Here is a 26,087-nt window from a genome sequence, read left to right on the forward strand (position 1 = left end):
CACCATGAGCTCTTATTTAGCAGCTTCCCATGGAGCACCTTGTCAAAGGGCTTCTGGAAATCAAAACAGATCACGTCCACTGGCTCTCCTTTGTATATCTGGCTCATTACCTCCCTGAAGAATTCTAACAGATTTGTAAGGCATATCCTCCCTTGATGAAACTGTGCTGACTCAGCCCTATTTACCATGCATTTGCAAGTACTCCACAATCTCATTCTACATAATGGGTTCTAAAATCTTACCAACAACTGAGATCAGACTAACTGGCCCATAATTTCTCATCTGTCTCCCTTCTTAAACAGGGGTGTTACATTAGCCATTTCCCAGTCCTGTGAGACCCTCCCTGACTTCAGTGATTCCTGAAGGATCACTAGCAATGCATCTAAAACCTCCTCCGCTCTCTTTCAGAAGTCCGGGGTGTAGTGCATCTAGTTCAGGAGTTTGATCCCTCTGTGGATCTTTCAGCTTCCCCAGCACCTTCTCCTTAGTGATGGCCAGTACAATAACTTCTGCCTGCTGACTCTCTTGAAGTTCTGGTATGCTGCTGGTGTATTCAACTGTGAAAACCGATGCAAAGTATGTATTCAGTTCCTCTACCATTTATTTGTTCCCCATTACTACTTCCCCAGCCTCATTTTCCAGTGGTTCAATGTCTACTGTTTCTACTCTTGCCTCTCTCCTACCTTTTATATATCTTTAAAAACAAAACTCTTGCAATCTTCATTTATATTACAAGCTAGCTTACTCTCATATTCATCTTCTCCTAACTTTATTGCTTATTTTAGTTATCCTCTGTTTTTTAAAGGTTTCCCAATCCTCTGGTTTCCCACTAATCTTCACTACATTGTATGCGTTCTCTTTTGCTTTTGTACTGCCCCTGACTTTCCTTGTCAGCCATGATTGCCTTATCCTCCCTTTGTATGTTTCTTCTTCCTTGGTAGGCACAGTAGAAATGTATCCAAAGTTATCTCCACATACTCAATGCAGTTGTTGCTCCATAGTCTTCCCTGCTAATCTCCCCTTCCAACTCACTCTGACCAGCTCCTACCTCATGTCTTTGTAATTACCTTTACCCAATTGTAATACCATCACATCTAATTCCAGCTTCTCCCTCTAAAACTATAGGGTGAATTCTATTCTATTGTGGTCACTGCCCCCTAGGGGTTCCTTAAGCTCCCTAATCAAGTCTGTCTCATTACACATGACTAAATCCAGAATTTCTTGTTCACTAATGGTCTCTACTATAAGCTGCTCCAAAAAAAAAATCTTTCAGACATTCAATGAATTCATTTTCTTGAGATCTGCTTCCAACCTGATTTTCCCAGACCACCTGTGTATTGAAGTGTCCCATCATTATTTTAATAGTCCCTTTCTTTTATGCCTTTTCAATCTCCTGATTTTCCTTCTCCCACATTCTCATTACTGCTCAGAACTCCATTCAAGGTCCTTTTTTTCCCCCTTTGTGGTTCCTCAACTCTAACCACACAGATTCTACGCCTTCTGAATTTATAATCCTGTAAGAAGATAGGAATTCTGTGGTGGGTCGCTCACCGTCTGTCTCCCCCAACTCTATCCACCATCTTTCAGGCACAACTCAGGAGTTTGATGGAATACTTTCTATTTGTCCAATGAGTGCAGTTGCAACACCTCTCAAACTTGACGCCATGCAAGACAAAGCAGCCACTTATTCAGGATCCTATCTACTACCTTCAGCATTGACTTCCTCTACCACTAATGTCCTGTAGCAGCAATGTGTACCATCTAGAAGGTGCACTGCAAAAATTTATCAAAGATCCTTTAAAAGCACTTCCAAGCCCATGACGTTGACCTCTGGAAGGATAAGGGCCGATATAGGAGATCGCCATGGAGTTGCCTTTTTGAACCACTGCAGTTCATGTGCTGTAGGTCGACCCACAGTGCCATTAGGAAGGGAATTCCAGGATTTTGATCTGGTGACATTGAAGGAACAACAATATATTTCCAAGTCAGGATGGTGAGTGGCTTGCAGGGGAACTTGCAGGCAGCAGCCCTCCTGCCTATCAGCATCCCTTCGTTCTTCGAGATGCAAGTGGCTATTGGTTTAGAAGGTAGTGTTTGAGGGTCTTTGAATTTCCACAGTGCATCTTGTAGGTAGTGCACACTGCTGTTACTGTGTGTGGGTGGTGGAGGGAGTGAATACTTGGGCATGTGGTGCTAAACAAGTGGTCTGGTTTGTCTTTGATGGTGTTAAACTTTGAGTGTCGTTGAAGCTCACCCATCCAGGCAAGTGGGGAGTATTCCTTCTTATTCCTGACTTATGCCTTGTTGACGGTGGACAGGCTTTTGGGAAGTCAGGAGGTGAGTTACAAACAGCAAGATTCTGAATTTCTGATCTGCTCATCCACATCAGTTGTATAAAAGAACAAAAAGCAGTGGCCCCAGCACCAATCCCTGCAGTACACTGCTGGTCACAGACCTCCAGTCTGAAAAGCAACCTTCCATCCCCACCACCCTCTGTCTCCCACCTAAACAAAAACTGAAATTGCTGGAAAATCTCAGCAGGTCTAGCAGCATCTGTGGAGGCAATCGGAGTTAACGTTTTGGGTCCGATGACCTTTCCTCAGAAACTGGAATTCTGAAGAAGGGTCACTGGACCCGAAATGTTAATGTTGATTTCCCTCCACTGATGCTCTAGACCTGCTGATGTTCCATAGCAATTTCTGTTTTTGTTTCTGATTTCCAGCATCTGCAGTTCTTTTGTTCTTTTTAATTTAGATCTCATCTGTTGGTTGTGGAATCATTTAGCCCTATCTATCACTTGCTGCTTATGTGATTTGACATGCAAGTAATCCTGTTTGGTAGCTTCACGAGGTTGGCACATCATTTTTAAGTATGCCTGGTGCTGCTCCTGGCGTGCCCTCCTGCACTCTCCATTGAACCAGGCTTGATCCTGGGCTTTGACGGTAGGTTTGAGTGGGGCATTTGATGGGCCATGAGATTGCAGATTGTTTTGGAGTATTTATCTAGCTCTCTTTAAATGTATCCCTGCAATTCATCTCAACTATTTCTTATTGTGGGTATTACGTTCTAACCACTCTCTGGGTAAAGAGGTTTCTTCTGAATTCTATATTGGATTTATTAGTTACTACCTTTATATTTATGGCCCCTAATTCTGCAAGGCCTGCAAGTAGAAACTTCTTTTAACACCCACTCTATCAAACCATTTCATAATCTGAAAGATCTCCATGAGATCATCTCTACAGAAAAAAAGCCCCAGCTTATTCAAATAAAAGCAAAATACTGCAGAAGATCTGAAAATGAGCACTTTCTGTTTTTCATCCCAATTAGTTCAATCTTTCCCGACAAGTATAATCTCTCAGTTCTCTTGTAATAGTAACATTTAGTTCACCTTTTCCAGTGCTCCATGTACTAATGTTTTAACATTCTGGAAACTCAATCTACTCACAACGCACCAAGTCTGATCTATTCAAGGTTCAATAGACGTTAAGTGTAAAGAGCAGGATTGGAACTTATCTTTCAAAGAAGTGTACATTTAATTCAGCAACACCATCATATCCCTTCCAGTTTTACTGAGCAGCCAGCAAAAATGCTTGGCCTGGCACATTATATCAGTCAAAGGGAAGAATTTAATTGGAAGAAATTCTGACGTGGGTCTGAATGGACACTAGACTTCAAAAGGCTGTCCCCCTTTTAGCCATGAATACAGACACTCCCCTTCACCATACTGTCCACTCACACCCATGCCTCAGACATCCCTCATAAATGGTGTCATTTCTTCTCCATACAAGCTATTACTAACGCCCATAACTTTCTCATCAGAAGAGATTGCATAACAAAAGGTGAACAGTCCCAGAGATTCCAGCATTAAAAATGAGGACACCTGAACTACATTTTAGAAAGACTGTGGAGAGAGATGGAGCTGGTGCTGCTCATTGGGATGCTTCCTTGTAGATGGCACCCTATTCACCTATTCACCCGATTCACACTCATTCTCTCCACTGGTACGGAGTGGCCAGTGTGTACTGTATAGAAAATACCCTGCAGCAATGTTAGCACTGACAATTCCAGCAATGCTAGTCTTAGTTTTAAGCTTTAAACCCGTAAAGAAGAGACGTTGTCTGATTTGGCCTACATCAAACACAGACTGTTAAAATGTAGTGAGTGATGCCAGTATTGAATGCTTAGTGTTGAATTGAGACATTGAGAGGAAAGTCATGTGTAGATATATGCAATGTGAATTGTAAATAACCGTAAGTCTGAATATGTTTCTACCTATTTAAAGATAATATGCATATAAAATATCTGCTGCCATCTTATCAGATTACTTGCTTGTAATTAGATACTCTGTCTATCACTAACACAATTTCTTCTGTACTATTGTGTTCTGCAGTTGTCAGTTTATTAATTAAGCAGTTAACTGTATTTATACCCTAAACATGCAGCAACTGGAATGAAGGTGTACATTGTCAATAAGTTGCACAGTGCAAAAATTTCATCATTGATATAATGTGCGACAGTTCTGTTCATTGCTTTAAAACAGCCTGATTTCTTTCTGTATATTTTTAATTTTGTTCTGATCAGCTCTGAAGAATAATAATTTATTTTCCAAATAGAAATATGTACTTTCTAAGACTGATATGTTGAATATATTGCAGAGTTTTTTGTATGTTGTTTCTACAATAGCTGGCAAACAAAATGCAGTAGTGCCAAAAGAGGACAGCAAAGTTCACAAATAGGAAAAAATATGAATAACTCTCATTCTGTTTTGCAGAATTTATTGCACTTTCTTGCAGGAACGATTAAAGTGACATCAAAAGGAGATCAAAAGAAATGAGAAAATTTTACTTGTCCACCCTCTTAATGAACATTATGCAGCCTGGGAAAATACAATTTAAAGAAAGGGAAGCAGGATAAAATTATTCAAAATATGAGCATTACTCTCCCTTTCGAAACATCACTCAGTGGTCATCTTCCCTTATTTCAGTTGTTGTGTGTAAGAGTCTTTATTTGTTCCACCTGGACAGTGCATACATTTACGTGAATGAATCATATTTGCATGGTAACAGATGTTTCCCCAGGAACAAAGCACTGGGAATCTGTGCCTGAGTATGGCAGTCAAACTGAACAGTAAGGTTGAAACACAAGGAAGAAATATCCAGAAAACTTTATCTGAGATGGATTTTCTTAAAAAGAATCAACCTGAACAATCCTGTTATGATGCCATGGGACTTGAATCTGGATCTTTTAGCCAAAAGGTAGGGACACTACCACAGCTCCAGAAGAACCCAAAATAGATATGTTAAAATGTTCTTTCTGTTTGGTCCAATTCATTACTTTTAAAAAATTTTGCATTCTGTTAAAGCTTTCCTTCATATTGGAATATGCTTGTGCATGATTAACATTTGAATGAGACAGAATATAGTTCTGGATACTCTAAATTCAAGCCATTTGGTTTAGTAAATTTCCTCATTATTTTACAGAGAACATGTAGATTTATATATAATACAAATGCTGTCTCAAAGAAATTAATTGACTCTTAGAATATGAGAAACACAGTCAATGTTTCAAGTCCAATATCACTTCTTCAGAGCAGTCAATGGACTCATTGTTAACTGTTTCTATCTCTTCATAGATGCTGAGCGTCCTACCTAGTTCTGCCATCACTTTGGTTTTCTTTCAACTCTCCAGAAACTGTAGTGGTTGCCCTTTCGTCTCTTGCATTATTGTGAGTATGGATTCCTCCTTTGTAAAAAGCTATATCATATCAGAGTAGAGCTAGCTGAAGATATTTGGTTGTGTAGCAGTCAATCTTGATGGTGCTCATGGGTTTCAATAATATTAATACTTCAGATTCTAATGTGGAAGGTGCTGTTGCAAAAGAAAATTCACAGAAATGTTATGATTCAAAATTTGGAAATCTCACCTGAGCTGAACGTAAATTTTCCTTCTGCCATTCCGATTTCAGTCATGTCAGAATTCAAACAAAATGTAAATTTTTCAGTAATATCTCTATATATTTGACGGAAAACATGAGATTGTTTGGTTGAGACACACTTGAACACTTCAAATCAAAGGAATAGTTTTGTCAAACTTTTATTTCCAAATACTAGTCAGTATTCATTTGTAGCTCGTTCTGACTAAGCTGGTATCTTTTAATCACTCTTCAATTCAATGGTTTGTTGAGGATATGACATTTGGTCAGATTTGATATGACCACTATTGAATTGAATTGAATCATCTATTGTCACGTGTATTCAAAAATACAGTGAAAAGTGTGTACCTTCTCCGAACATACATGGCACCATTCACATTAACTTAGAATAAGATAAGGAAAAAAGATAACTTAAGAGAGTCCAACTTTCCCTTCCATTGCCACAGTTCCGCTCCGGCTTTCCAGCCCACGCCACGCCTCCGTTAGAGTCCCAGTCCGGGCTTTATAGCCCACGCCATGACAACACTAGCATCCCGCTCTCGGTTGCCTCACTGGCAGCGGCAGCAGCATACATTTGCCTATTTGAGCCTGCTCCAACTTTCCGGAGAATCACGGCTGGTTTGGTAGTGGCCTTGGCTCCACTTTCCTGCCTGCACCCCATATCTTTTGACTGTACTGAGTCTATTTGAAATTTACCTAACACAACCATAAGATCATAAAATGTATGAGCAGAAGTAGCCTACTTGGGCCATTGAGTCTGCTTTGTCAATCAAGGAGATCGTGATAGTCCTCAACTCCACTTTCCTGCCATTTCTCCATTACCATTACTCTCTTACGGATTAAAAATCTGTCTATCTCAGCACTGAATGTACTAAAAGACCCAACCTCTATAGCCCTCAAAGTGACAAAGAATTCCAGAAATTCACTGTCCTCTTGGAGAAGAAATTCTACCTCATCTCTGTCCCAAATGAGCAACCCCTTAATGTAAGATTATGCCCCTTGTTCCTACACTCTCCAAAAGGGTGAAACAACCTCTGCACATCAGGCTTCCCAACATTTATATTCCATTTCACTTGAAATAAAGGCCAAAATTCTTTTTGACTTCCCAATACCTGCTGAACTTGGACGCTAACTTTTTTGTGCTATATACACAAGGGCATCTAAATCCCTCTCCACTGTAGCTTTCGCAGCCTCTTCTTTTAATAATATTTAGCTTTCTCTTCCTACCAGAGTGTATAACCTCACATTTTCCCACATTATGTGCCATCTGCCAAGTTTTTGCACCCTCACTTAATCTGTCTATATCCCTGTGCAGACTCTTCATATCCACTTGCCTTCCCACATATCTTTGTGTAATCTATAAACTTGGCTATAATACGGTTGTTGACTTGCCTTGCCAATACTTTGGCTATAATACATTCACATCCCACACCCAAGTCCATTACCATATATATAGTAAATAATTGTGGCCTTGGCACTGATCCCCGTGGCACTCCACAAGTTACAGCTACCATCCTAAACATGCACTCCTTATTCTCACTCTCTCTTCTATTAGTTAGCCAATCCTGTACCCATGCTAATAGAGTACACCCAATACCATGGCGTCTTATGTTATTAAGTCGCGTGACTACCTTATCAAATATCTTTTGGAAATCCAAATATATGACATTAACCAGTTTACCTTTATCTATCCTTTCCAGCACTTGGTGTTTTATTTTACATAATGGAATATTAAGCCATATTACAAAAGGAATTGAATATTAAAGTAAGGATGTTACGCTTCAGTTATATAGAAAATTAGTTAGATAACATCTTGAATACTGGGTGTTGTTTTGGTCTCCTTATTTAAGGAAGAATACAAATGTATGGAGGTGGATTAGAACAGGTTTATTAGATTGATACCAGAAACGAGTGGGTTATCTTCTAAGGAGAGCTTGTATAATCTGGATTTGGTTCCACTAGAGTTTCGAAGAATAGGGGTTGACTTGATTGAAGTGTATAAGATGCTGAACGAGCTTCACAAGGGTGAGTTCAGAACTAGAAGCCTCTGTTCAAAAATTAGAGGTTGCCCTTTTGGTATAGACATGCGGAGGATTTATTTTCACTCAGCAGGTTGTGCAACTGCTAAACTCAGGAGGCTATGGAGACAGGGCCGTTGAATGTTTTAAAGGCAGAGATTGATGGATTCTTGTTGGCAAGGAAATGAAAGATTATTAGGTTAGATAGGAATGTAGCATTCAAAATGCCTACTATCTCTAAACCATGATCTTACTGACTTGTGGAGCAGGCTGAAGGAGCCAAATGGCTTTTGCTCCTAATTCGCATGTTCATATTTGTGTTCGTAAAAAGTGCTCTCATAATTTCTCATCTCTACCCAAGCTGATTTTACGACTTAATTTTTTGAATTAATGGACATCTCTCAGTACTGAAATAAAACCACCCTTACTTAACAAAACTACCCCATCACCCGTTTTTCAGTTTTCTATCATACTGATATGTCAACATTAATCTGCAACATTAAGATCTCAGCTTTGGCCATCTTTCATCCATGTCTTCATAATTCCTAACAGGTTGTAGAAATTTCTATCTGTGCTCACAATTCATCCCTTTTGTTGTAAATGATCCAGGCAATGCCTTAAACAGTTTTAAACAATCTCTGGCCTTACCTCCTGGTGCACTCTTAGGTTTAGATGTTCTGTCTTGTCCTGTCACACACTAATAATTATTACCTAATTTGCTGCCCTACGGTATTACTTTGTTGTTTCCCTTTACTACATCACCAGGAGTCAGCTCAGTTGGCTGGATGGCTGGTTTGTGATAAATAGAGAAGCCACCAGCATAAGGTTCAGTTCCTGCTCCTGCTGAGGTTACCATGGACAATTCTGCTTTTCAACCTCTCCCCTCACCTGAGGTGTGGTGACCCTCAGGTTAAGCAACTACCAGTGCTGTGATATGATAAGCCAATGGCAATATTACCTTTATCTTTTTCAACTATATCTCCCTTTCACTAGATCCCTTCACCCACCATTTAGTTCAAAGCCCTATTGACTACCCTAGTTATATGATTTTCCAGAATACTGGTCCCATTACCATTCAGCTGTAGGTTGTCCCAACAGTACAGCTCCCACTTTCCCCAGTACTAATGCTGGTGCCTCAAGAAACAATACTCATTTCCCCATCAACAATCTTTAAGCCACACATTCATGTCTCTTACCCTATTTACATTGTTAATCAATGTTTTAATCTTTAGCTCAGTTGTATTCATGATTTTGAGTCTCTTCTTAAGTCCATTTTTAAATACAGCTGAGCTGTTTTTACAATCATACAGACCAAACAGATTTAATCTGGATCTGTGTTGTGTTATCTGACCTCACCCAAGGGAATTGTGGCAATTGGATGTAACAGCCCTGTGCTCAAGAGCAGGAATTCCAGAATTCCATTTGTAATCGCTATCCTGTAGTCACAACCAGAAAAAATGAACATGCATGTGATTGAGGATCGCTATGACCTCCTGCCTTATTGACTAGCCACTTCTAATTTTTCAGAGCAATTTTCCTCCTTTCCTAGTTTCATCAAGTGTCCTTGCTGTAGGTAATGATCCACCAGTACTCTGTATCATCTGTCAACTCACCAAACTGCTATTAATTCTTTTAACAGTGAGTGGGAGGAACATAGCCAAGGCTTTTCTTATATTGACTGATGCACTTGAAAGTGCACTTTTTGCCACTGTCTTGGATAATAATTTAGGACCAATATTCTCCTTGCAATTGCAAAACCCTGACTGAAACCCCTGTTGGAATCAGTTATTTCAGCATCAACTGCAGCAAAGCAGTGAACTTTACTCACAATATGCTACATTATTTTGAGATACCAAGAACTGCCGATGCTGGAGTCAGAGATAACACAGAGTGGAGCTGGAGGAACACAGCAGGCCAGGCAGCTTCAGAGGAGCAGGAAATCTCTGAAGAAGGGTCCCGACCTGAAACATCAACTTTCCTGCTCCTCTGATGCTGCCTGGCCTGCTGTGTTCCTCCAGCTCTACACTGTGTTATGCTGCATTATTTTGTGTCCCCTGGACCATTAGTTCTCTTGAGAAGGACTCAGACATGAAGACTGGTCTTTTGAATGACTAGATGACCACTAGCACCACGTACTATGAAACTGCATTGTACACGATTCAGTATCTTCACGAGATGGGCAAATTAAAACAGTATAACAGAAAAGACAACTGTTGCAAACTGGCTTAAAATTACCTCATAAAATCTGGAGCACGAGTGATCATGTACTCAAAGTCGGTGAAAGAAAGCTTTCCATCACCATCTAAGTCTCCTTCCTCCATGACTTTATTGCACACCAATTGAACTTCTTCATCTGACAGTTCGTCGCCTGTAAGCTTAGCAAGCATCACCTCCACATCTGATTGGCAAATGAAGTCATCACTGTTGAAGTCTATGTAAAATAAGACACAGTTACAGCAATGACATATCCTGAAATTCTGTAGGCCTATAAATTGTTCTGTGCATTTTTGTTAACAATTTGAACTGTTTGATTTTTTTAAACGTTGAAAACCAAGGTTTTAATAGCAGAAAGCTACCAAAGTTGAAACAAGCAGGAAAGGAGAGCACCGGTTCAGCAAAGTAAATGGGTCACATAAAAAGCCTGAGAATTGTAAAAGATTTAAAGTTATTCTACATTAAGATTTTGCAATAAGCAGAAGATACTATGATGAGTGATAAAGATTGAAGATGCAGAGAATCATGAATGAATTATGGCAGTTCTCTAATTTTCAATGGTACTTATTATTTGAGGATTCTTGTATAAAGATCCCATCTAGAAGACAAAGCCTTTTTTATTGTTTTATGTAGGCTTTATTTCATTACCCATGCAACTGAGTAACTTGATTTTTATACCAGCTAGCCAAGTATAGTTCTCGATGAACACTTTTCACTGTATTTTGTACTTAATACACGTGACAATAAAGGATATCCTAGCTTTCGATTAAGAAAGGTCCAAACTTCATTTAATTTACAAAAGATTTCTATCCATTCTGTTACCAGAATTCAGTCACCATTTGAATACTTACCGTAAACTTTAAATGCGTAATGTGCCTTTAAGTGCTGAGGTGTCAGATCACTTAAGATAGAGAACATATTTAGAAAGTCGTTAAATGACATGTTATTCTGCTTATCCTCAGAAAATACTTGAAGAACTTTTTGGTGAAAGGGATTTTCCTGGAAAAAGAAAGAATTTTGATGTTCAAGCACAAATCGGAATATACCTCGGATAAATCCATGTGCTAAAGGGTATGAAGTAGTAATTTTGGTGTTGTCATTCTGTGATTTTTACTGGAAATTGCCCTTAGATCACAGACAAGAGTTGAATCAGACTGGGGTAAGGTCATGCTTCCTTTTCAACAGTCAAATAGCCTTGTGACATTCAAGTCTCACAAATAAAAATTATCATTTCAATAATTTACCAGAAGACAGTTAATTCCCATTGATCATAGCTATCTTCAGAATGGAAATAGAGCAATGATCCTGTTAAACAACAAGGATCTTTGAAAAAATGTGTAAAACATTTGCCAAAGTCTTTTCGAGTCTGATGCTGGCTTCCGTCATTTTCTGCTCGAGTTCAGTGCTTGAGCTCCTAATCCTTGAGTTAAAATCATGACCCTGATCATGTCATTGAACAGAAACTTCCCCATTCTCCTGCCGAATTGGCAGCTTCCAGCCTGCTAGAATTCCAGCAATAAAGACAGAACCACATCTGAAACACAGTATAAGCCCATGTACGATATTTAGCTACTTAGTTACCTCATTTGGACTAAATGGGACAAAAAATTGAAATTAGGGCAATGTCAACAAAGTATCACATGTCTCAACCAGGAGAAATAAAGGGTTATTGTCATCCAATCTCTGACTAGTACCTTTAGCTCTGGCATCTCGTTAATGAGTTCCAGAGGTAGTTTGATATCTGCGCAATCATTGAAGTGACATGGAACAATCTCTGGTGCCAAGGAATGATATCGGTGATATAACCTGAAAGAAAACAGAAACCAAAACAAAACAGTAATCACTACCAAAACAAAAAAGATTCATTTTCTGCATAGTAATACTTTATAAATAATGAGAAATAAAGAGACTAGTTCTTAAAGACATCAATCTATTTTGCTGAGCCGAGAAAATATCAGATTCAATACTCTATGCTTTGAAGAATGCAAGATAGGTTTCAAAAAGATTATTTTGGACACAACAATTGAGATATTGGGGAGGTGATGGCGGAGTGGTATTATTGCTGGGCTGTTAATCCTGAGATCCATATAATGTTCTGGGGACCTGAGTTTGAATCCTATCACAGCAGATGGTGGAATTTGAATTCAATAAAATGACCACAAATCCATTGTCGGAGAAAAACCCACCCGGTTCACTAATGCCCTTTAGGGAAGGAAACTGCCACCCTTACCTGGTCTGGCCTAAATGTGACTCCAGACCCACAGCAATGTGGTTGACTCTTAACTGCCCTCTGGGCAATTAGAGATGGACAATAAATGCTGCCTGGCCAGTGACACCCTCATTCGATGAATGAAATAAAAAACAATTCAATAGGAATATGGAAAGCATACTACTTCCAAAGCTCATTATAGCCAACTCAAGACAGATTTCTTTAAACTCAGTCCAAGATGAAGTTTAGGACACCAGGGAAAAGGTACAAGGGAAAACAAGATAAATCAGGATGCCATGATCAGCTGATGCCAAGCTTGGGTTTAACAGCCAAGGGAATGTGTGACAGAATTGACATTGACATTGACATCATCTCGGTCCATCCTTTGTGCTTTTCACAAGTAGCATTGGAAGTTTCTCACTGGGCAGCAGCGGGTTGACAAATGACCCTCATTATCCATTGTTCGATGTCTTGTTAATGCCACAACTCACCTGATTAATTTTCAGTCTCCTGTCTGAGCCAAGTCATCAAAAATTAGACGTTGGGAAAACTCAACAAGGAAACCAGAGCTTGTTCCTGGCAGATTCAGATCGCCACTTCCTGTGAACCACCTCCGTATTGGTCACCAGCCAACAACATCTCAGGGCACGATCCACAGGCACCAGCCAAACGTACTCCTCCTCCATTCACGTTTATATCCACTATCTGCCAATCATCATGGTACATCTACAGTACATTGGCAGTGCGTGCAGGATGGTGTTGCAGGACGAACCAGCAATTTGTAGCGAAGGGCTGCGGTGGCTACTTTGCCCACAGTGAGCGGCAGCCAGCTGACAAACTGAACGAAGCTGCATCGCTGGGCTGTTCACTTGCATTCACAGCACTCAGTCACTTAGTTCACAGCATCCTTGCCATTGCCATTCCAGTTACCCCAGTCACAGAAACAGGCAGCTTGCCTTGTTGCTAAGCAATTCTCAGCGTAGGAGGTAAATATCTTGCTGTAGGGTGGTATGCTACATCAATCTCACACCATCTCCATTGTGCTGGAATCAAACGTGCGTGATGGGAAGAAAATGCCTGTGATCACACTGAGAGTGCACAGGGTAAGTGGAATAGTCTGTGAGGGAGGGAGCTATGCCAACAACCACAAATAGGGCTTTTAAAGGGGAACAAAAGCGGGCTCGGGCCTAAGAAAAATGTAGCACATGGTTAAGGGGGCTGCTTACTCCCTGGCCACTCTACAGCGTAGTCACTCGTTAGAGGGATCAGCCACTGCTGGACAAATCTCTCACAGCGCAACCTTTGCACAAAGATGGAGCCAAACATTTGGGGATGTTTTCACCCAGTAAAGCCAAAGGTGCCAGCAGCAGCCAATACCATGTGTTCACATTGATCTCCCCTGCAAACACAGGATGCAGTAAGCTGTCTATACCAAGCTCTGTCCTTCACAGCTTGTGTGTGCTGACATGAGCTGCTGCCAGCTGCTATGGAGATACATTGAGCACGCACACGGAGAGACTCACTAGGTCTCACTGAGCTCCCTGGTTCCCACAGCTCAGATGAGGTGGGCAGTGCCTGGTCTGGTGTGGAGCCTGTTGGCACTGGTGGTTTAATGTGTGGACCCGGGCAGGAGCCACTTGTTTCCCAATGTGCCAGACATTCTTGCCCACCTCAGCTTGAATTTCCAAATATTGGGAGAGGGTGGGGAGGGGTGGGGGTTGGTGGCAGGTAAGGTGGAGGTGGAAGGCATGGTCCTCTCTGCAATGTCATGAGGGGAAAAGCCTGAGAGGCTTGTGAATGGGCACCACCTCCAACTGGGTGCCCCCATCTCTCTGTGAAGATCGGGCAACTGAACTGGGGTCAAGGTTCTCTGTACCCCTGTCACCATAGCTTCAGCCCTGAGGACCAGTGGCTGGGACAGTGGAGTGCAGGAGTGTGTGCCTGTCTGGCAGACTTTGTGGATGTTGGACATGGCTCTCCATAGAGGCAGCCAGACAGTCACATGACTCACTGAACTATAGCAGATTCGGGACAACGAGAGCGATACCCCTGTCCCATATACCGCCTGCTGCTCCTGTACGTCCCTGTCCATGTCGACAAAGTCCCTGAGTACTGACATCACAGGGTCCTGTCCTGCCTGGGCCATTCCTTCCTCTGCCAGCTCCAGAGCTGTCACAGCAAAGTGCTCACTAAACTGTAATCCCACACTTTCGGTGACTATAGATCCCACCGGAAGTGTCAGTATCTGGGCTGTAAGGCGATGCATGGGGCTGATACTTTCTTTGAGGCCTTGACTCCCTCACCACTGGGGACGAGGAGGACAGTCAGCTGCTTCTCGGCAGACAGCATCAGGAAGTTGGAGAAAGCTGCAAGACCAAAGAGAAAGAAGGCATCTTGGCCAGTGACTGACAGTGGTGTTCAATGAGTGACACTGATGGTACAGTTAATGGGAGACTGGCAGTGGTTTTACCTGTCTGACATGTCATGGGTGTCTCAGCATCTCTACAAGAGTGGTCTCAATCATGGGGGAGGACATGGATGATGGGGACCCACCACACTTGTTTGGGTTCTTTCTGTCCTTTTTCGGTTTCCTTCTCCCGTAAAGAGAGACATGGGAGAAATGAGTGAGATGACTGTGGTTGGCATGTCTGTTGGTGTTGGTGTTGGTGTTGGTGCATTGGAGGGGGGGGCGCAGCGAAGGTGCTCCAAAGAGCTGAGGAGGCAGCACAGACGCCATGCAGGGTTAATAGTGTTGGAGACTGAGGGGGAAGAGCAGATGAGGGAATGTGTTGCAGACAACATTGAAGATGGTGAGCCCTGAGTCTTGGTGGGCATTAAGCGCAGTGGTAGAGATCGAGTGAGTGTGAGGTAGCAAAGAGAAGAATGTGGCACGTACCCTGGCAGAGTGGAGAAGGTTATTGTCCTTCTTTCTGCACCTCTAGCTGTTCCTTCACACTCTGGAGATGGCACTGACCTAGATGGCAACCTTAGACTAGACTGCCAGGGTTTGGTGGCTTGGCCTGCCCTGCTAGTTCTCCAGGAAGACTGTGTGACCAAATTCCACACCGACTCCATTTACCAGTTTACTGATGACACCACCATTCTAGGTCAGATCTCAGACAACAACGAGACAGAGTACAAGAAGAACATAGAATGCTTAGCAGTACAGTGTAAAGAAACCAATCTCTCCATCAATGTCAGCAAAACGAAGGAGCTGGTCAGTGACTTCAGGAAGCAGAGTGGAGGGCACGCCCCTGTCTGCAGTAATGGTGCTGAGGAGATGGCCAAGAGCGTCAGGTTCCTGGGAGGGATGACCACCAACAATCTGTCCTGGTCCATCCACATTGACCCAATGGTTAAGAAAGCACAACAATTCCTTTACTTCCTCAGGAGGCTAAGGAAATTCAGCATGTTCATAAAGACTCTTACTAATTTTTATTGATGCACCATAGGAAGTATCCTATCTGGATGCATCACAGCATGATATAGCAACTGCTCTTCTGAAGACCGCAAGAAACTACAGAGATTTGTGAACACAGCCCTGTCCATCACGCAAACCACCTTCCCATCCATTGACTCCATCCATACTTCCCGCTGCAACAGGAAAGCAACCTGCATAATCCACCCCTCCCACCCTGGTTATACTCTCTTCCACCCTCTTCCATTGGGCGGAAGATATAAAAGTTTAAAAACAAGTACAAACAAATTCAAGAACAGCTTCATCCCTGCTGTCATCAGACTTTTGAATAGACCTCTCTAATGTTAATGTTGATCTCTTTCTGCACCTTCTTGACAGCTGTAACACTGCATCCTGCACTCTGTTCTGTTACCCTGATGCACCTTGTATAGTATGATCTGCCTGTGCAGCATGTAAGACAGCACATTTCACTGTACCTCTGGATACCTGATAGCAATAAATCAAAGCAAATCAATTAAATCAAGGAAGAGGTCTCCTGTCCTTTGCATCATCTTATTCAGCAGGGTCTCCAGGTTCCTCTCAGAGAAACATGGTGCCAAAATCTCTTTCTCCACCATATTCCAATACTGTATGTCAATGAACAGTACTGCTTTGGAATGCCAGTGTTTGTTGAGTGCCCTGTGACATTTTAAAGCTGATGTGGGCACAAGGGGTGCTGGTTTTTCTAAGGATATCTGTGAGTGGCCAGTTGTCGTGGGAGCAGCACGTGGTAAGATGGGGTGGAAGTTGAACATGACAGATGCCATGGGGTGGGTCATTAGTGAGAGTTTGATAACATAGGGCTCATAAATCTGTCAGACATCTTGCCCCAACTCAGACTTAGTCCAATATGTTCTAGACTTCACATCTTACAAAATAATTAGATAGTTTAGGAGGAGGCCAACATAACTGACCCTTTGTCACAAATTCACTTACTCAGCTGCTCCACATAATCCTCGATTCTCTGAGAAACCAAACATTTAACTGTCCCATTCTTAAAGATACTCAATAAAATCCAGAAGAACTGAGGAAGGGTCACCGGACCCGAAACGTTAACTCTGTTTTCTCCTCCACAGATGCTGCCAAACCTGCTGAGCTTTTCCAGCAACTTTGTTTTTGTTAAAGATACTCAATGTTGGAGCATCCCAGGGGAAACAGCCTTTCAATATTTCCTATGTTGACTCCTTTCTTCATTAATTCCATTTTTCTCTCCTCAAATGCTGCTTCTCCTGCTAATATATTTCTCGCATTTTCTGTTCTCATTTCCATTCTGAATCATGTATGTATGTTTTAATGCGATATATTCACTTTCTTCCAAAATACAGATAATATGGGCCCATTTTTCTCAACCTGTCATTGTAGGATGACTCTCTCATAGCAAAAAACAATCCTGTGAGCCTTTGCTGTCCACCCACCACAAAAGTATATTCTTCATTAAATATGGAGACCAAAGCTTCACACAGTATTCCACGAATAGTCTCACCAAAGCCCTGTATAATTGTAGCAAGACTTCCTTGCTCTTGTACTCAAATCCCAAAGTAATAAAGGCAGCATGCCATTCGCCTTCCTAACTTCTTGTTATGCTCCTTGTCTGAGCACACTCTAATCACTCTGAAAATCAACATTTAAAAGTTTCACGCATTAAAAAAAATCTATTTATCAATTCTTTTACTACCAGTGTGAATATCCTTATACTCTCCTACATGATACCCCATTTGCTATCACAGTGCCCATTTGTTTATCCTTTCCACATATCATTGCACCCTCTTTCTGTCCCCCTCACTGCTTACAAAAATTTTTAACTCAACGGAAGCAACAAAAATCCTAGGAAGCAGATAAGTAACATAACATAACACATTAAAATTAACAAAGCACCTCCACAATCTTAGATGATACTATGATTACTGATGTGATCTCATTGAACTTTACAAACTACTTAAAGGGATACATACGGTGATATAAGTAAGATTTCCCCTGGTTGGGGAGTCTAGAATCAGGGGATACAACTTCAAAATAAGCAAGAAGCTATTTATGACTGAGATGATAAGAAATTATTTTACTCAAAGGGTGCTGAATTGGTTTGGAATTCTGTGCCCCAGAGGCCTCTGGAAATTTAGTAATTGAATATAGAAATTGACAGATGTAAGGGGATAATGTGCGAAAAAAAGGCATCAAAGTACATGATCAGCCATGATTGTACTGAATGATAGAATAGGCTCAAAATGCCCTACTCCTGCTTCTAGGTTCGTATACTCCTAGAAAGAGCTGAAAAATAACAAATAATGTCATGATGTCAAGTGATGTCAGTCTCACCACCTCAACCTGCATTCAGTTTTTGTGTCCATGTCTGGATCAAGCCATGTCAAGTGATTTTGGCAAAACTTAAAATGTGTCAAAAAGTAAATAACTGGTCAATAGGTATCACTGAATGGCATTATTGATTAATTTTCCTATCATGCAAGTTGATTTTCAGCAGTCTAAGTCATTTCTAGCATTTTAGAGAATACCTATGGAGGCTGTCAACAACATTCAAGCTCAGATGATATCAATGACAGACTGAAATTCGTAGAAACATAGAAGATAGGAGCAGGAGTCGGCCATTCAACCCCTCAAGCCTGCTGTGCCATTCAATATGTCCATGGTATTGGGCTATCATCAAGCTCAATACCCTCACCCCACCTCCACTATATCCCTTGATTCCTTTAGACATGAGAGCTGTATCTACCACCTCCTTGAAAGCACATAACATTTTGGCTTTAACCATGTTCTGTGATAGTGAATCCCACAGGCCTACCAATCTGTGTGAAAAAGTTCTCCTCATTTCTGTCCTAAAAGGTTTATCCCATATCCTTAAAGTATGACCCCTTATTCTGGACTCAGGGATATTCTTCCTACATCTAACCTGTCTAATCCTATTAGAACTGCACAGGGCTCCCTGCTCTTATTTTGACCACCAGTGAATATAATCGTAACTCTTTAGTGTCTCCTCAAACACAAGTCCTGCCATCTCAGGAATTAATTCCCAGCAGGTTCATTTGAAGCTGACTATTGCACATTAGAAATGTAAGGCACTTATGTAATATTTGGCTTACTCAAGCTTGATAACTGGCAAATTCTTCAATTATGTTGGCAGGATTTGTCTTCTCTACAGTGTCTGTTTCATTGTTATGTTTTTTTGTAAGGCAATGTTCTGCCGGGCACTTCAGGCTGCAATAATTTACAAGCACTCTCATGATAACAATAATTTACAAGCACTCCCACGATCACAATAATATTGCAGAACTGGGCTGAGTCACCTTATTTTTATGATGTAATGAAAAAATTTGCTGACAACCTTTTAAAATGGTACCAAGTCATAGAGTCATACAGCATGGAAACAGACCTTTCAGTCCAACACGTCTATGACGATCAGGCTTCCCAAACTAAACTAGTCCCACTTGCCTGCGTTTGGCTCATATCCCTCTAAACCTTTCTTATTCGTGTACCTGTCCAAATGTCTTTTACATGTTGTCACTGTATCTGCATCTACCACTTCCTCTGGCAGTTCCTTCCACATACAAACCACCGTCCGTGTGGAAAAAGTTGTCCCTCAGGATCCTTTTAAATCTTTCTCCTCTTGCCTTAAAAATATGCCCCCTAGAGTTTGTACATTTCCTTTGACAACTCTACATAGGTCAAAAAGATTACTTTGCACTCTGACTATAGCTTTAGGCCACAGATCTAACTGTGTTTATGTCTTTGCTCACACCATTCATGCAATTCTGGCTTGTAATATTCAGTGAAGGCTGGCCTCTTCTGCCATCAAAGCCACCATTCCAGAGAATATTGACAATGCAATTACATGTTTGATATGAGTTCGGCCGAAGTTAATCATTTTGCACAGAAGGAGTTCTTGACATTTGGCTTTACTTATTGATTATTAGTTAACTTAGATGTTTTATACCAGCCAATAACAGCAATTCAACTTAATTATGTTAAACACTTGTTCTCAAACATTTTTAGACATTTATGGATGTGAATAACATGTTAGACATACCTCAGAATTTCTTTCCTTGTGAAAACAGTACAATCCTTTAAAAGAAAAGAAGAATGATTTTTAAATTATCCTTTATTTTACAGTTACTCATATGTGTAGGTGTAAAAGACATGTCGATTATGTTTACTCCAAATCACAAAAAGAAACACTTCAGGAAGCTTTCTAACTCTAATCACTGTGAGAAAGGAACATTGCTCTATCAATAATTCTGACATTTTGAACCATTTATTTGGTTCCTTAAAAGTGGTTAAATTCAGGCATTGAAGATATTTACCTAAGATGCTCAAATGTTTGCAATTAAAACACTTCTACAATGAAGTTCTATCAGCTAACATTAGCATGCCTCTGTGCATTGGTAATGTACAGCATTTTCATAAAACATAGAAACAGAGAAGATAGGAGCAGGAGTTGACCATTCGACCCCTCAAGCCTGTTGTGCTATTCAATTTGTCCATGGTTGATCATTGAGCTCAATATCCTATTCCCACTCTTCCCCCCCACCCCATATCTCTTGATCCCTTTACACACAAGAGTGAAATCTACCTTCTTCTTGAAGACGCACAATGTTTTGTCCTCAACCACAGTCTGTGGCAGTGAATGCCGCAGGCCACAAAGCAAATAAAACCAAAAACATTCCTCCAGCCCCAAACCCCATAACCCTTCCCAATGCAGACATGTCTTCCCCATTGGCACCTCTTACCCTCCATGCCAGCCTATGTCCCTCTACCAGTCCCTGTTACCCCTCATACACTATGTTTACCTGTACGCATCATTTTTGCCCTTGTAGCTCCTGTACCAATTTATACCAACCCGCACCATTTGCCATTCCTCCTCCACGCATACTAACCTAACATCCAGCATGGGTAAACCTCAGGAACCATGGGGCATAGTTGCATCTCTGTTGATAGTGACGTTATTTATAATTTTAAAAATCACATGGCTTAAGATAAAACCTTTCAATACTTTGGGCAGAACTTTCCCATTCTTTGTGAAAGTATTTTGTTGAGAGAAATTCAGGGCACTCATCTGCTATGGCTCAGAGCATCTTTTTTCAGGCAATCTTCCGCTCTTCACCCCATTAAACCCATCCAGGCTCGGCAGCACCTTTCTGAGCAATTGCACAGCTGGTGAGGTTGAAGTGTTTCAGGACACTGTGATGGAGAGGAGGGCTGTTCTTTTTCCAGACACTGCTAGCATGGACATAGATAAGAGTCCAGGTCACTGCTGCACCCTAAGGTCAATCATCCTGCCAGGGTTAATGCCACCATCTTTTCTTAGACACATGCACTCACTCACTTTAACCCTGACATTGCCCACAATGCTTACCAAGGCTTGTGGATCACAACTCTCATTATTTCAAGAATCACGCTCCCTTCACCTGCTCTCACTAACTGCATCCTCCCAAACTACTAATCTGTATGCCTCCTTTTCCTCCAGTACCACTAACTGCCCTTTCATCTACTGGGATCATACTCGATTCCTCTTTTTGGTCTCATGCAGGAAAAGTTGGCCCATAACCAGGCTGAAAGGTCCAAGGCGAGCGGGATGGAAAATGTGGATGAGGTGGTGGCCTGAAGGGGAAGTTGCCTGATGGACAACAGGCTCCTCACTGTAATCATTCCCTCAGTAATTCAATACAATGAACCCCATCACCAGACTGGAGTTACCTGCTTTCCCCAGGACATCTTGGACATCCCCGCTACTATTTTTGAGCAAGCTCCTAGAACTGACCCTGGCCCAACCCTCCAGACCAAGGACAACCCTGACCACTGTCCACCCCACAGACGGCTGTCTCCACAGCACCCCAGCTGACCTGCCTGCAGTTTCTGGATTGGTTACATTTGACATGTAGGACTGGCTACAACCCAATCTGCAATTGGTGAGGACATGGATTGCTGGACTGATTAAGCCCAATCATGGCCAATGCACTGGACAAGTCTCTGACTGACCACTAACCATAGTCCCCCTTAACTACACCAAGGAGACTCTCCTTTGACTTGGGGGCAGAGCCATTTGCTTGAATCCCATGTGGTGTTTTTGTTGCGTAACAACATAGCACATGCTATGGGTGTGATTTTCACACACCATGTGCAATACAGTGATATGTCCACCCTCTTGACTGTTCAATGCTTCCCAACCAGACACGCTGTCTTCCTCCTGCTCTGTGTGAATAAAAACAGAGGTTGGCAGCCTTCAAGTAAGTACAAAGTAGCTGAACACTAAGAATGCAAGCTAAGAACTGTTAGATGTATCCGGCGGAGATGCATGAGATGCAATTGTCCCTGTGCGCAAAGCAACCTGGTAGACGCATGAAATTTGTAGGCTTCCTCAAGTTCCAAAGTAAAGTGTTGAAGGGCTGAAGTGATGTGAGAGTTGATTGAAGAATGGGCATAATAATGTGGTGAAGCTGGTTTGCCACTGCTGACTTGCACAGACAAAGGTTCATGGAAGATAACGGCCACAGACCATGCAGGAGCCTTCTGAAGACAAGTTGAATGATACCTGGGAGAAGCGATTACCAAGCTGCAAACAGCAAGTGGATAATGAGATACAATTGCATGGAAATAAGATAACTGCAACTCAATTATAAGATTCTTAAGTTGGCATTTACAGCTTAAGGGAAACATCGGAAAACTTTCCCTTGATGTCAAGATTATAACTTTTTCATTCCTGACACATTTTCCAAACATTCCAGCCATTGTCCAATTCAAATAGGGAGGGGAATATTCCACCCATTGAAATGCCTTCAACTAATCCGTTATGAAAACATTTTATTCCATGTTGTTTAAGAACATAAGAAATATGAGCATAAGTCAGCCATTCAACTCCACAATACTGTCCTGCCTTCTATACAATCATGGCTGATTAGCCCTGGGGTTCAACTTCTCTTTCCTGTTAGTTCAGCAGAGCCTTCAACTCCTCAATATTTCAAAAAACTATTCACCTCATCTTTATCTCCCCAAAGCTGTTGAGGAAATATATCGATAGGGGATCTCAGCATGGTATCCCACAAGGGATACCCTGGATATCCCAAAAAAATACTGCTTTGGTCTGGTCTGCTCTGCCCATTCTGGGTTACATACAATGAGGATATCAAGATCTGATTTAAAAGTAGCTATCTCTGGTAACCATATTTCTACAATATCTAACAGACCCACAAACCCTTCCCCAAGAAAATCTGAAATGATAAGTATGGTGCTAAACTTCTGATTCTTTATGAATATTCTGCACTTTTTGCAGAGAAGGATTGAGTGCTATGACAATGGGTACCTGAGTACTTCATGGGCTTGGATAGCTATGCCAGGTCCTGAGCCCTCCCAGTTAACTGATTAGTAAATACACTGTCAGAGAACCGATGGAACATTGTCAGTGTTGTGCACTGTCAGCCCTTTGCATAGTTCATGCAAGATGTTGAAGCTATCTGACATGCCTCTGCACTGGCACAGTTATATTGAGTGATACCTCTAACTTTGTAGGCTTGCAGTTAGTCGACAGTGTCGCTAGTCTTGAAGAGTATAAGAGATTGTTCATCCTTTTCCTGAAATGAATCCAGGTTCTCTGGCCAGGCACACAAGAGGTGACCTGCAATGCGACCTTGGCTTAAAGAGCCCTGGTCAGCCTCATGCTCCTGTCCCTGGGGAAGAGGACCTCCTTTCTTTTCCTGGATGGCTTGGAGCAGAACCTCTGGCAACGCACTGCTTAACCTTGGAGCCAGTTTTTGTTTTGACTCACACAACTTCAGGGGAGTGTGGGGCATAACAACCAACAGAGGCTGAGTGAAGCTACTGACCTACAGTGAGGGTCTGTCCAGATGACCTTTTTACGTATGGAACCTGGATTTTTGGTGGTGGAAGGTACTGATGAGGGTGAGAGCTGCCTGCCTGACCCGACCTTTCAGAATCACAAAGAAAAGTCTCATGAACAGTGTAATGCTGAAAACTGTATGATCATGTGAAAACAAACCTGCTATCCCAAGTACAAATGGCTCCCACTCCCAGACCTGCCTCTGGAGTTAGACTCTAAAGGGAGTTTCCACTCTGTGGGTAGAATACTAGAGGAGTCTGAGAAATGTGGGCTATGGCAAGATTTGTAGCAGATTTGAATGAGAATTCCAGCAGGTACAATCTCAGCACTGGGAGCCTGTTTCTCTACCTTCCATGCTTTTGCCCAGCAGGGTGGTGAGTTTCCCACTAGGTTTCCAGTTAAGGGGGTTTATTACTTTGTTGAACACCTTGTTAAAAGCCCAACCCATCTCGTTCATATTCAGTTTCCTTGTTCACCAAATACGCCAAACAAGCTAGACATTCAGAAAACTCAACATGGAAATCACAGCAGGTACCTGGCAAATTCAGCTCATCACTTGTACTGAAGGACCTCCATGTTAGATACTGGGCACTAACATCACAGGGCACACTCCACGGGCACCAGCTGCATGCACCCCACATCCACGGACATCGACCATAAGGCATAGAAGCAGAAGCAGGCCATTCAACTCATTGGGTCTGTTCTGCTGGTCAATGAGTTCATGGCTGTTCTGATAATCTGCAAATGCACTTTCCTGCCTTTTCTCCATAACACTTGATTGCCTTACTGATTAAAAATTTGTCTATCTCAGCCTTGATTTGGTATTTGAAGTGGTCTAAGAACCATCATGACACATCTCTGATCCGCTTACAGGATTCTTCTGCATGTCAATGGTGCACCTTGGGTTACACTGGTAACTACCATTGTTCTGCTGAATGAAGGACACTGTGCTTAAGGTGGGGTGGGGTGGACACCCAGCTCATGAGCAGGGCCAGGCTTTGTGCTCAGCCTGTGTTTTATTTTAGCTTGCTCTCATAACCATCACTCACTCTGACTCTACCTGGATGCTCACAGAATCTCTGCCTTGTCTTTTTGTACTCTGCCCCCCTCAACAAAAAATACCAGGACCATGTTGCTTCTATCTCTCCCTGCCATTTAGTGTGGACATTAAGGAAGGAACCTTGTCATGGTTGTCAGTTGGCCTTAGTCAAGTCAAGGGAGCTAGCCTTCACTTATGGAGTACTGGGGTAGATTCTGAGACCAGTTCAAGGGCTTGGATACAGTCCTGTCAGATACAGGATTCCCATCTTTAATCTTGCTGCCCTCTTGTGGGAGATGAAAGTGGGTGGCATAGCTATGTGTGTTAGTGAATGAGTGAGTAAGCAGTGCAGAGGACATGCAGGCAAAGTGGTATTTGTGGATTGGGCGAGTGAAGAGGAAAGGATGTTGCAAGTAATAGCGAGAGTGATACAGCATCAACCTTGGAGGAATGTTTTCTTTAATTTATTCATTTATGGGATGAGGGTGTCACTGGCTAGGCCAGCATTTATTGCCCATCCCAGAGCGAAGTGCAGAGTCAACCACACTGCTGTGGGTCTGGAGTCACGTGTATATCAGACCAAGTAAGGATTGCATTTTCTTTCCCTAAAGGGCATTAGTGAACCAGATGGTTTTCTCCCGACCATCAATTGGCAATGGATTCTTGATCATCATTAGACTCTTAATTCCAGATTCTTATTGAATTGAAATTCCACCATCTGCCACGGCAAAATTCGAACTCAGGTCCCCAGAGCATTGGCTGGGGTCTCTGGGTTAACAGCCCAGCCATAATACCACTAGGTGATCAACTCCCCTCAGGGTAGCAGAGATAGAGTGAGTGCAAGGTATCAGAAAAAATAGATGGCTGCACTTAACGCTGGTGAGATGGAGGAGATCACTGACTTTCCTACAACACTGTCTATGCCTCCAGATGGTTGAGATTGCATTGACCCAGAGGCAACCTCAGACCAGACTGGCATGGCCTCCAATGGGGAGAAAGAGCATCCTGCATGTACGCCATCACATCCAGCAGGACCCCCAGGTTCCTGCCAATAAAGCTGGGCGGCAATTTCCCCCAATCTGCCATATCTGGGGCAAATATCAGAAACAGTGACTGACTGCTTTATACAGGTGAACAAACTCCTTTAAAGTTGCAAGGGTGTAGTGTCTAGCAGTGAATTCTGGGATATCTGCTGAGTGTTATGTTGTTCTGGGAATGGTGCGTGCTAAAATGAGGCAGGAGTCAGACATGAGAGGCACCATAGGGGCAGAGTAGGTAGTTAATGAGGTGAGTTTAATAACAGCAAGAAAACCTGCTGGACCACATGACGGATATCCCTCCAAAAAAACTCAGTACAACTTGGAGTTAGCCAAAAAAA

The 26,087-nt window shown here is 42.1% G+C and overlaps 1 protein-coding gene across 1 annotated transcript; it reads right to left on the reverse strand.

Moving 5' to 3' along the window:
• Nucleotides 1–5,846: 5,846 nt before the first annotated feature.
• Nucleotides 5,847–21,560, reverse strand: LOC109918179 (calcium and integrin-binding family member 2-like). Its single transcript, XM_048619405.1, has 6 exons — nt 21,534–21,560; nt 19,867–19,901; nt 11,859–11,970; nt 11,016–11,163; nt 10,186–10,381; nt 5,847–5,868 (listed from the first exon to the last, which is right to left on the reverse strand). The coding sequence occupies exons 1-6, from the start codon at nt 21,558–21,560 to the stop codon at nt 5,847–5,849; spliced, it is 540 nt and encodes a 179-aa protein (XP_048475362.1).
• Between the last annotated feature and the right edge of the window lie 4,527 nt (nt 21,561–26,087).

The sequence above is a fragment of the Rhincodon typus genome, chromosome 1, assembly GCF_021869965.1.
Source record: "Rhincodon typus isolate 14 chromosome 1, sRhiTyp1.1, whole genome shotgun sequence".
NCBI lineage: Eukaryota > Metazoa > Chordata > Chondrichthyes > Orectolobiformes > Rhincodontidae > Rhincodon > Rhincodon typus.